The sequence below is a fragment of the Polypterus senegalus genome, chromosome 1 (assembly GCF_016835505.1).
Source record: "Polypterus senegalus isolate Bchr_013 chromosome 1, ASM1683550v1, whole genome shotgun sequence".
Lineage (NCBI taxonomy): Eukaryota > Metazoa > Chordata > Cladistia > Polypteriformes > Polypteridae > Polypterus > Polypterus senegalus.
Genome location: NC_053154.1, coordinates 170717732 through 170729647, shown reverse-complemented (window position 1 = coordinate 170729647; position 11916 = coordinate 170717732). Strand labels below are relative to the sequence as shown.

The following is an 11916-nucleotide window of genomic DNA, read 5'->3' as shown; positions in this document are numbered from 1 at the left end:
TTTTCCAGATGTTCCAAACAGTCGGAAGGAGGATTAATCCATAAAAATTACTTTGCACCAGTCTTCTGCCGTCCAATCCTCATACTTCACTTGGAAAGAAGTGGCTTCTTTGCTTCCCTTCTTGACACATTGCCATTGTCCAAAAGTCTTTGTCTCACTGTGCATGCAGATGCAGTCACACACACCTGCTTCCAATACTGAGCAAGCTCTGCACTGGTGGCAACCTGATTCTGTAGCTGACTGCTCATGAGGAGATGGTCCTGGCTGGACACTTTTAGCTCTGCATTTTGTGCCAGGGCCAAAATAAGTGAAAATGTTGTTTTGTGATAAAGTTATCTTTTTAGGCTAATAAATTTGTTTACAATTAATTAATATGCATCTGATCACTCTGTACAATTATAAAAAGAACAATGTGAATTGCCACAACAAAAACTGAAGCCACATATTTTGCAAAACATTTGTGTCACTGACAAAACTTTTGGCCACTACTGTAGAATGTTCTAATCCAATTTCAGATTTAGAAGTTTACATTTCAGTTCTCAATTTTATGATATCTAGATTATAATTAGGAAATGCATAATATCTACAAATGTTAGGTAGAATTTCTGTACTTGCCTACTGATTCTTCTTCCATAGACTTGTCTCTAAGCATTGCTGTAGAGAATATCACCCTTTCACCATCAGTCACGGTCAGGAATCATCACCCTTTCACCATTAGTCACGGTCAGGATTATTAGTGTTACTCTGGACTACTTACTTTTGTTCATTGAATATACTTACTTCTTAGATGACTAAATCATGTTGTTTCTTTCTTCATAATATTCAGAATATCTGACCTTTCATCCTTAATCATGCCATTCAACTCTTTGTTCAGGCACTGGTTCTCTCTCAGTTGGACTATTGCAACTATCTTCAGGCCGAGGCTCCTTTTCTATCCAACAACTCCAGCTCTTCCAGAATGCAGATGCTAGGCTGGTGTACTCTGTTCCTCATTTTACTCCTACTACTTTTCTGGTTTGATCTCTTCACTGGCTTCCTATTTCTGCAAGGATCCAGTTCAAAACTTAAATGATTATACGCCTCAATATCTCTAATCCTTGGTCTCACTATTTGTCCCTTTGAGAAGTATCTGTTCTGCCTGTGCCTGTCTGCTGACTGTCCCACCTCTTTCCAGATGTGCCCAGGCTGGACAATGATTCTCCGTTCTTGCTCCAAAGTTGTCTATTGAACTGCACTCAGTTTACTCATGTTTAGGAATATTTTGAAAACACACCTTTTCATGAAATATTTTGAAATTGCTTAGTGTCTCTTCTACAGGATAACTGCTGTTTTACTGACAAATAGTTTAATATACAGTACAGTTACACTGCCAAAACAAGAACCAGTGAAATGGACAGGTGATAGGTTGGGATGTTTTCTGCGCAGAGTAAGAACGCATTTGGATTGATAGCGAAACGAAATTATAAATTGTAAATTAGTTGTTTATCTTCCTATAAATTATTATCGGTGTAATGTTTGTTTATTTTTGTTATTGCCTCATAAATTTCAACTGCTGTGTCTGATGCCGTCAGAGAAGGACAGTCTAAAAATTATGTTTGAAGCATTTGTGGATAAAAATCAGGGAATTTTACATTTTTCATTCATGAGTGATATTTTTCTGAACCCTTCTGCTTACACACGAATTGTACTGAGCCTATTGTCCAATAATGCCGCCGCCAAAACTGTGCAGACGGGGCGGACCGTCCATAGCTATGCCACTGCACTGGACAATCACAGAGGGGACTAAAGCCCCGATACCTGTAAATCCTAAAAACGACCTTGGCGTCAGTTTAAACTTAATGGGTACCCCACAAACTACTCCATTTTGTAATCAGTGTCGGTGCTATGTTATTTTGCGCCCTAGCATCGACTGTTCGCTAGCTAATCCGTGCAGCGCAGCTGGGTAACACCCACACCTTAGGAACTGCGCCCTAGCCGAATGCCTAATTCACCTTAATGGTGACGCCGGCTCTGATTGTAATACACATTCGCATCTATTGACTTTGGTTTCTGAAATCGTTTATATTTACACGCGCGTCTGCTTAATGTGAACGGGGATGGCCCTCTCCCCTACTCTCTGAAATTCTGTTGGTGCTTGAATGAGCCGGTACTTCTAAGTTTTTTGCTTTTGATTACCGGCACTCATATTCACTCTGTAACGTCTATCTCCAGCACTCGGAAGCGGTGGCAACCCCAAAGGAGACTCTTCTAAATTCCACAGTGGGGGGTAAACGTTAATATTATACAAAATTGTCTGTCTGTTATACCTTTTTTATCACTCTTTAATTTAGTATTGTTCTTTATCAGTATGCTGCTGCTGGAGTATGTGAATTTCCCCTTGGGATTAATAAAGTATCTATCTATCTATCTATCTAAAAAAACTGTTTTGCAATGACCCTCAACCAAAGCCAAATCACTAGAAAATGAAGGAACTGATCTAACGGAAGAATGTTTTACTCATGCGCAATTGTATATAGCATGTTCAAGAGTAAGCAGGGAAACTTACTTTTGAAATACAGTTCGTTAAATTTCTTTGTTTTTCCAATTGAATTACAGGCAGGCGAAACGAAATTTTCTCCGTTAACCAGCCTTTGGTTTAAAAAAAAAAGTACCTGTACAGTATCTAGAAAAGTACAGTATAGTTACATAGTACTACGGCTGTGTAGCTGCGCCATTGTCTTACGAAATAGCCTAGGCAAAGGCTACTAACACAGCTAATAAGCTTTAAGTTAGATAAAACTTCATTCATATATACTGTACATGACTCAGAGGAACATAATAGGCTCATAAAGAATCACAGTCATATAAAAAGATGAATCAGTGTTTTCCACATAATACAACTTATTTTAAGTAATTACTCACACGAAGACATTTTCATGTTGTCAGGTTACAATTTGTATTTATTGAGGAATCCATGGATCATACTTCGTATGCGTCAATTACTGTAACTCGTTAATGTTGGAAAATAAGTTTTGCGTTGGCCGGGAATCGAACCCGGGTCAACTGCTTGGAAGGCAGCTATGCTAACCACTATACCACCAACGCACGACTGTGAAATTTTTCCCCAATTACTGACTACAGAAGGCAAGATACCGCGATATCTTCTAGATTTTGTAGAAGAGGTTGTGCGCCGGAAGTAACGTATTCAGCGTGTGAGCTGAGACCCTGCCGGCGGTCACTCAGAGTGTCTATCGTCAGGTTCAGACGTTTGCAGAATTTGGAAGAATAGTCAGTGAAAGGTGCTATTTTCAGCTGCAAAATGGATTTATTTAGCGATTTACCAGAGCCGACGCATACTGTTGCAGGTATGGAGCATGTTTATTTCATATCTGATGCTTAATTTTCTTGCAGTTAAGTGGGCGGGGTGAGGCCTCAGCAGCAGTGCCGAGCTTTTCAGCTTATCGATGGCGGTAAGGCCTACAAAGGAAAGCTGTCGCTTTTCGTTTTGTTTTAAACTTTGCAGGTGAAGGCCACCCGAAGACCCCAGTTCCTTCGCTTTTTGATGACCTGCCCCCTGCCTCGGACACCTCAGGTATGAGTTTGTCTTTCCCGCATGCCACAAGCATCAAGTTGAAGTGCCGCTGAACACAGTTTGGGAAATCTCACTCAGCTTTTGTAGCTGCTTTATACCGTAGTACTAGAGTGTTGTACTGTGATAGCCATTATGAATGTAGGGAGAAGTCAAGTAAAATGACACACTTTTTATTGGCTAACTAAAAAGATTACAATGTGCAAGCTTTCGAGGCAACTCCGGCCTCTTCTTCAGGCGAGATGTACTGTATACCCTCAGACAAAGTCTCATTTTTGAGGAAGACAAGTTGAAGTATACTGGTGATTTGAATCACCGGTTTTGCTAAGACTATTCTACATATACCGATTAGATTCATTCATTACTCATAATTGGCCGCGTATGAGTATGTGCTCTCTCATCAGTGGATTGGAGCTATCTCCGGTGCTGAGTTCCTGAACGAAGATCTTAGAAGCAAAATACGACTAGTAAGACTTTGCAAATTAATGAATACTGGAATGCATTGTAAATATAACAGAAACTGTATTAATCCCAAAAGAAATAGCAGGGTTACAGCAGCAGACAAGAAATGTATAAATATATGTAACAAAAATTATTATAATCTTGAGTATGCTGATAAAGTACAAATACACATCACAAGAATTATAAGTGAATTAACAAAGTGTAAGAATTTACAAGGTATAAAATGATTTAAATTGCACATACTTAAGTTTCATTTTCATAGTACAGTATGTCAGTCAAGATATAGCACATTACACATAGCATTGTTGTCTGTTAAGATCTCTACTAGTTCAGCTCCGTACCATTCAGTAAACTGAACAAATACCTCCATGGCCGAGGGGTGACTCCTCATAGAGCCTGATGGTGATACAGTAATGATATATTAAGATTCAGGCAGAGCACAGTGGTCCATTTAGCAGAAAAGTGCACTTATTTAATCGTTTCTCTTTTTACTGAGATAATCTCAGCCTGTTAATTCAACTTGTTTAATGAGAGAGCTTTTCATTAGTCCTTATTTAAACCTGTTAGCTAAAGGTTGCCGGGGTCAAGCCTTATAAAGGCCCAGTGAACACTGCAATCTCTGAAGTAACTAAAAGCATGATTTTGTTTATGTATACAATCGTTTTAGAAATGTGTATTTTCATATCTTTTACTGCGCTGACACCAACCTCTTTTATTTTAGACAACACTCTTTATGACTCTTGGGGTTTTAGGTTCTTAAGAAGCCAATTAACATTAAGGTGTTGCTATCTATCTATCTTGCATATATTTAGGTGTATGTGTGTGTGTGTATATATATATATATATATATATATATATATATATATATATATAATGTGTATAATTTCTTTTTTTTTTAAATACATGTATTGTGCATCTTATATATAAACGTCTATGTGTGGAAATGAGCGTTTCTGTCCGGCCCTGAAGTGAGAGGTGGAGTTGGGGTAAGGGCTCCTCCTCCGATTAAACAGAAAACTCGCTTAGCCGCTAATAACACAAGCAGGACCAGCATGTCAGCAAAACGAAACCTCAGAAGAAAAGCAAAGTCACTTAGCTGCTAACATTGGCAAAACGGTATCCCTTTTACTTTTCCTAATGCTGCTAATGCACAAGCGATGCGAGCATGTTGGCAAAAAAAATCCACCTAGAAGAGAGGCACTCAGATTAGTTCCTTTCAATTACGTGACATCTTTACAGTTCAATTTTTTTTCTGACGATTTCAATAGTTTCTATGACCCTGGGCTTTTCACAGTATGGGCTTACCCAGCTAGTAATATATAAACTGCTAATGTTCCGTCCAACTGTTCACGATTACCTGCAAACTAATGGGGTCTTGCTAGAACCTTGATCTTGGTCTTAATCAAAACCTTACGACCTGAAATTTTCTCAAAAATCAAAAAATGTAAGGTAGCGGCAACCTGGTTGGCAGAAATGTTTATTGTAACTAAAGTAGTGTCCCTGCAAGCCCAACTAATAATAATTCCCATGACACAGTACTTGCATGTTCAGAATTTATAATGAAGGGTAAGTTTATATGCTTCTAAACAATGGTTAGAGGGTTTATTGTTGTTTGGATCTAGCCTTTTATAACATTTTATTTTAGGTCCCATGTGTTTCACAAGTAGAATATATGAGGCAGTCAAATGCTACTAACCAGCTAAAACTGTACAATTTGCACTTGTGTTCCTCACTCTCTAGGTGAAAAAGAGATGAGGACTGACTTCATCTGAAATCCTAGCTACTACTTTATGCCCACTACTGTCATCATTCTTCTTAAAACACTCACTGGTGATGAAGAAGTACTTCACCTCCTTCTTTTGCAGCACATCCCTTTACTTTTGACTGTAAAGAGCAAGCCTTTCTTTTTTGTGAGAGGACTCTGGTCGTAGTACTTTTATGGCACTATGAAAAATTCGTCATAGGCTGTTTTGTTTCCAAAGAAGTGAAAAGTATTAATATGCCATCTAGGGAATTTGAGAGGCAGTTAATTTTGTTATCTAACAATGGAAAAAAAAATTCATGAAATAGTGCAAAATCTATGTTTTTTCTTAGTGTCTTAATAAAACATCACTATAAAACATCTCTAATTTTCAAATATTATACTACATTGATTAAAAAAAATAAAATTGTACATTATTTGTCATGTAGAATTACTCGTGGGATATTTGTCTAAGAGCAAGGGTCAGCCCAAGAGAGGTCTGAAAGTGGACTGCTGTGATTGCTGACATAGCAATAGTGAGAATCTCACGGCAAATGGAGATGACAAGATCCACTGGTTGGAAAGAAGGGTTCAATGTCATAACCAAGTTACTCACCTCAAATTATCAGGCTCTTGCTAAAAAAGTCTCTTTGAGTTGACATGTGCACGTTCTACTCATATAGCAACAGCAGAGTTCTGATGTGAATGTTGTTGGAAGGCAGCTAAATGTGAGACAGATCACAATGTATTTTCTATCCCCTTTTCCTGTTAAGAGCTGAGGTAGCATTATGCGTAGCTGGAAATACCAGGCCTTCCAATCCTGAGCTACACTTGGAAAAGTTTCCAATTCCTAAACACTCCCATCCAAGTCAAGAGACACAATTTCTTTAACATGGTTTTGCCCCATTGTCTTCTCCAAGTGGTCCATGCCAGGTAAAATACCCATTGCAGTGACTCAGGCAACATATGCCTGAGGCATATGGCAATTCCTGCAGCTCTATTGCCACAGCACCTCAGTGCTCTGAATCAGGAAAAAAAAGTGTTCATTGCTGAGATTCTCTGGTGTAACAGTGATCCTCACCCATAACAGTGAAAAAGTAAATAATCCCTGCAGTGGAACCTCTTTTGGCACTCCAATGTGCAGTGTAAGCTTATGACAGACAAGGATGATGTAAACTAAATTTTAATTCAAGAGCTTCACCTGAGGACTTAGTTCTTGTCTCACCACTGAGGTCAAATACTGTATCCACATAGCTGCTCCTGCTGCAGTAATTTGTTAACCTCACAATTGCTGCTACCCCTCACTTACGGTATAAACAGGACTCTGAGATACTTGCCTTTCTCCACTAGGAGCAGCTACTGCCCCATTAACTGCAGGGAGCAATCCATTCTGTTCTAGGAAAGGACCATGCCCTCAGATGTGAAGGGGAAAATTCTCATTCAAACAGCATCATATTCCAATTTATACTGGAAATATACTTTCTTATGAGCCAAGAGGACAAATATTTGATCTTTTGTTCCATGGTCATGACAGAATCTAAATTGAAAATGGGCACAGTCCAAAAAAAGATGTGTGGAGCCACAATGAGTGCTAACCACCCAAAAAGGCTGAAGGCTAAGAGTTGATAAAATGCCAGTTGTGGCCAGAGTGGATCAGATTTGTATGTAAAAAGAAAAAAAAAAGTTATTTCTCTTTTTATTATTATGTGTTTTTCTTAATACATAATGTCAATGTATACTAGACACCCAGGAAGATGCTTTCATCACCAAATTTCTTTGTTTTTTAGTTTGTTTCGTAATTACTTTGTAAGGCACTATTAATATGAGCAGCACAATTATTTAATTAACATAGTTCTTAAATTATGATGAGAAGTTTTGAAAATACAGTTTAGCTTTGCATTCAGCTTTTAATTTTCAGAATTTTATCCCCAGTTACTTCCATTACAGCTCAAGTAGCATTAAGAGTTCTGTTGTTTAGGACAAGGTTGCTCTCTGGCTTCCCACTGCTTAGCTTTTCTGTAGCACTGAGCAGATCTTTTAAATGTGGAATTATGAATTTGATTTTACTGTGTGGTTGTAATTATGATTGTTACTTTATATTAAAAAAAATTAATGTATAAAGGGTAGATACATTTCAAAACTACATTTGACAGTCGAAAGTGTGTTTTCACCCCTCCCTCATTTCTTTTAGTAAACTCAGGCAAAGAAATCTGCTCCATTCCTCCAGTGACCAAAGAGGTGAAGGCAGAGAAGAGAAAAGCAGAAGATAAAAATGGATCAATGGTGCAGAAGATTGCAGAAAAGAAAGTTTGTAAAGGTTTTCAGACATTTCAGAACAGATGTTCACTGTCCATGATTTTGTGTAATATAGTTAATGTGTTGGATCTCCGAGTCATTACTGGTAGGGAGCTAAACATGGTACATTGTATTTGAGCTTAGATACTTACTGATATGTTCTGTAAATTTATTGTTTTTGTTTAAATAGTGCATTTATGAAATACATTCAATGATATGATAACCCATTTAATAAAAAAAAAAAACACTTCTAAGCAAGTACTGTTTTCAGTAGTGAGTTTAAAAATATTTAGACTGGTTCTTCTTTAAGAAATTCTACTTGTTTGTGGATTAATAAATGAAACTGCCATGTTTCACATAGGTGATTTGTCTTTTATAAATGTGCTTTTGTTGAGTTGTCACAGAATCCTGTCAGTACTTGGTTTTTGCTACAGTCCAGAAACTAAAGTTGCAATATTCCTGATTTATTTATTTGCAGGAATCCCTAAGCTGAAAGGTTATGTGGCAGCCCGCAAAGGTGAGCGTGAGGAGATGCAGGATGCTCATGTCTTATGTGATCTTACTGCTGACGTGTCTCCTTTACCAGACTCTGTGTGAGTATTTGTATTTTTGAGACTGTTTTTATCCATGGGATATAAGGCTGCTCAGCAGGCACTCGTACTGTCAACTGCATGAATATTTTTGTATTTTGTTTAAAGTGTGTTGTTTTATTCAAGGTCTGTTTATATTCTTTGCTTGGTGTTGGTATTTTGTTACTCTCAAATTCCCCTTTGGGCACGTGCAAGTGTGCATTTCATTGTACTATGTAGGTTTGGGCCATAAAACGCTAAAGATAATTATCATTGAAATTTTCCCTCAATAGAAATATGTTGTATAAGACATGGTCGATACAACGTCATCAGAACTCATTCCATCCTTGTTTTGACAGACGGCAAGAGAAGCCAATGATAATGAGCATAGAGCCGTGCCAAACCAGTCATGTGGCTGGAATAGAGACACGGCCACGTCAGGATAGGTTGACACACACAACACTGAGCATAGGAGTAGCAAATCGCAGCAGCACACATGCTAATGTTTGGGCTACTGCAGCCATGCACACCAGTACGTCCGGAGTGGGAGCAAGATAAAAGAGAAAATGACAACAAAAAATGTTAATGAAAACTCAAAAAATTGGCGTTACCAAGGAAGACAACCCAAAGGAATTAACCAACTTTAGTGTGTTCTCATACAAAACTTGAAAGCTTTTGAATTGTCAGAATTGAGACTTTTTGTATGACCAATTTTATTTATTTGGAACTGAAAAGGTTTAGTCCTGTATTTTGTTTCTGTTCTCCTGTAACACTTGAAGCTTTTGACTGGTCAGAATTAAGATTTTAGTTTTACTATATACCTATTTTACTTATTTGAAATACAGTTATATAATTTTATATACAGTGATCCCTCGCTATATCGCGCTTCGACTTTCGCGGCTTCACTCCATTGCGGATTTTAAATGTAAGCATATCTAAATATATATCACAGATTTTTCGCTGGTTCGCGGATTTCTGCATATAATGGGTCTTTTAATTTATGGTACATGCTTCCTCAGTTTGTTTGCCCAGTTGATTTCATACAAGGAACGCTATTGGCAGATGGCTGAGAAGCTACTCAATCAGAGCACGTATTACGTATTAAATAAAACTCATCAATGATATACGATATGCTTCCCACGCAGTGCTTCGCACACTTCAAAGCTCTAACAGCCCGTATTGATTTTTGATTGTTTGCTTTTCTCTGTCTCTCTCACTCTCTCTGACATTCTCTGCTCCTGACGGAGGGGGTGTGAGCAGAGGGGCTGTTTGCACAGAGGCTGTTGGCTTAGAAGATATGGACGCTCTTGTAAAAAATTCTGAAAGACTACCTTCACATTGATCCCTTCATTGCCCTGCTGCTTTGTATACTTAAAAGCCCAACAGCCCTATTGATTTTTGATTGTTTACATTTCTCTCTCTCTCTCTGACATTCTCTGCTCCTGACGGCACTCCTTTGAAGAGGAAGATATGTTTGCATTCTTTTAATTGTGAGAAAGAACTGTCATCTCTGTCTTGTCATGGAGCACAGTTTAAACTTTTGACTAAAGGGTGTTATTTCATGTCTAGAGGTCTCTAATAATGTTAAAAAACGTATTTAGAAGGTCGTAAACAGGTTTTTTATGCTCTAACTGTGAAAATATTAGATTTATAAATAAAGAATACTACTTCGTGGAAATTCATTTATCTGTCTGGAGCGGATTAACCATGATAAACGAGGGTTTACTGTATAACTGTGCAGAGAATATTTATAAACAGTGTGGGAGAGTTTCTAAGGGCTTAAAATATATAAAAATAACCGTACAAACATATGGTTTATACTTTGCGGATTTTTACCTATCGCGGGGGGTTCTGGAACACAACCCCCGCGATCAAGGAGGGATTACTGTAGTACATTTGTTATGTTCAGCTTCTGACAGAAAATAAATATTTAAACCAAAATTAACCTTGTGGTATCTTCAAATCTCACTTAAGAGTAAAGAGTAACCTTTACGGTTGACAGAAATAGTGATTTGATTTATTTTCTGGTATACAGTAATCCATAATAGATCGTTATTTGGAACACATGCATTTCATGTGTGTTCCGTTTCTACAATAATCTGTGTAAACACATTGTTTAAATAGAAACTTTTTCATATTTTAGTAATAAATGTTACAAAATGTAGGTATAAACTATAGAATGTGTGAAGCCTGAAGTCCTAAGATCAAATAAACACTAGGACGATACAACAGCTTCTGTGGCATAGCGGTAAGGTTTGCTGACTTGTAATCAAGAGTCCCGCTTTGAGATAGATATATATATATATATATATATATATATACACACACATATACAGAAATCCCTCCTCGATCACGGGGGTTGCGTTCCAGACCCCCCGCGATAGGTGAAAATTCGCGAAGTAGAACCCATATGTTTGTATGGTTATTTTTATATATTTTAAGCCCTTATAAACTCTCCCACACTGTTTATAAATATTCCCTGCAGAGTTATACAGCATAATCCCTTTGTATTCTCTTTATTCGCAATAAATACGTACAATGCAAGAAAAATAGTATACAGTAAATGTGTGTACAGTGACACTAAACGTACGTACATGTACTAAGTACTGTAAGTAGAAAATTAATTATGCTTACTCGCCAACAATGCCACGATGACTTGTCCGATAACAATGAGTTTAATTTTACTGCACAACAAAGGAGAGCGTTACAGCTCTTCCAAAGGAGCCACTTCAGGCGATTGTGTAGCACTGCCATTGTTCTTCTTCTGGCAGTCTTCAATCCAAATCCCTAAAGCAGATTCCATCCAGACTACTGCCTTATTACATCCACTTACAACTCGTTTTGCACCCTGGTTAAAAGGACACTGCGGCCGTAGATCTTATATTCCTTTCCTACTTTTTAAATAAAAAGAATTGTAGCCTTCAACAAATCCAAAGCGTTTACCTTTTCGGCAATCGTTAACATCTTCCGTTGGCGCTTAGGCATGGCCCCTAAAGCAGTAGCAGATCGTTTTGGAGCCATAATGAAGGGCTTGACTATGCACAAAGATAAACACAAAAGAGCACAATCTTTACACAGCGAAACACGTTGATGCTGAATGAGCGAGACGAGACGATGAACTTAACTGCGTGCTCTGATTGGTTAGCTTTTCAGTCATCTGCCAATAACGTCCCTTGTATGAAATCAACTGGGCAAACAAACTGAGGAAGCATGTACCATAAATTAAAAGACCCATTATATGCAGAAATCCGCGAACCAGCGAAAAATCTGTGATATATATT

At 37.9% G+C, this 11916-nt stretch overlaps 1 protein-coding gene and 1 non-coding gene across 6 annotated transcripts in view; one reads left to right on the top strand and one right to left on the bottom strand.

The window, feature by feature from the left end:
- Window positions 1-3012: 3012 nt before the first annotated feature.
- Window positions 3013-3084, bottom strand: trnag-ucc. Its single transcript has one exon. It is a non-coding gene; the product is annotated as a tRNA-Gly (tRNA).
- Window positions 3085-3183: 99 nt separating this feature from the next.
- Window positions 3184-11916, top strand: part of zgc:162872 (BAR_ACAPs and ArfGap_ACAP domain-containing protein) — a 213872-nt gene continuing 205139 nt past the window's right edge. For 2 of the 5 annotated variants that reach the window (XR_005634861.1, XM_039762770.1), the window contains exons 1-4: window positions 3184-3344; window positions 3503-3571; window positions 7963-8088; window positions 8545-8659. Coding sequence is in view for 4 of the 5 variants with exons in the window: in XM_039762770.1 (XP_039618704.1) it covers window positions 3299-3344; window positions 3503-3571; window positions 7963-8088; window positions 8545-8659 (356 nt within the window). In the remaining variant the exon portion in view is untranslated. Of the gene's footprint in view, window positions 3345-3502; window positions 3572-7962; window positions 8089-8544; window positions 8660-11916 lie in introns of those variants that run through there. The other 3 variants (XM_039762779.1, XM_039762790.1, XM_039762799.1) reach the window with 3 other exon arrangements.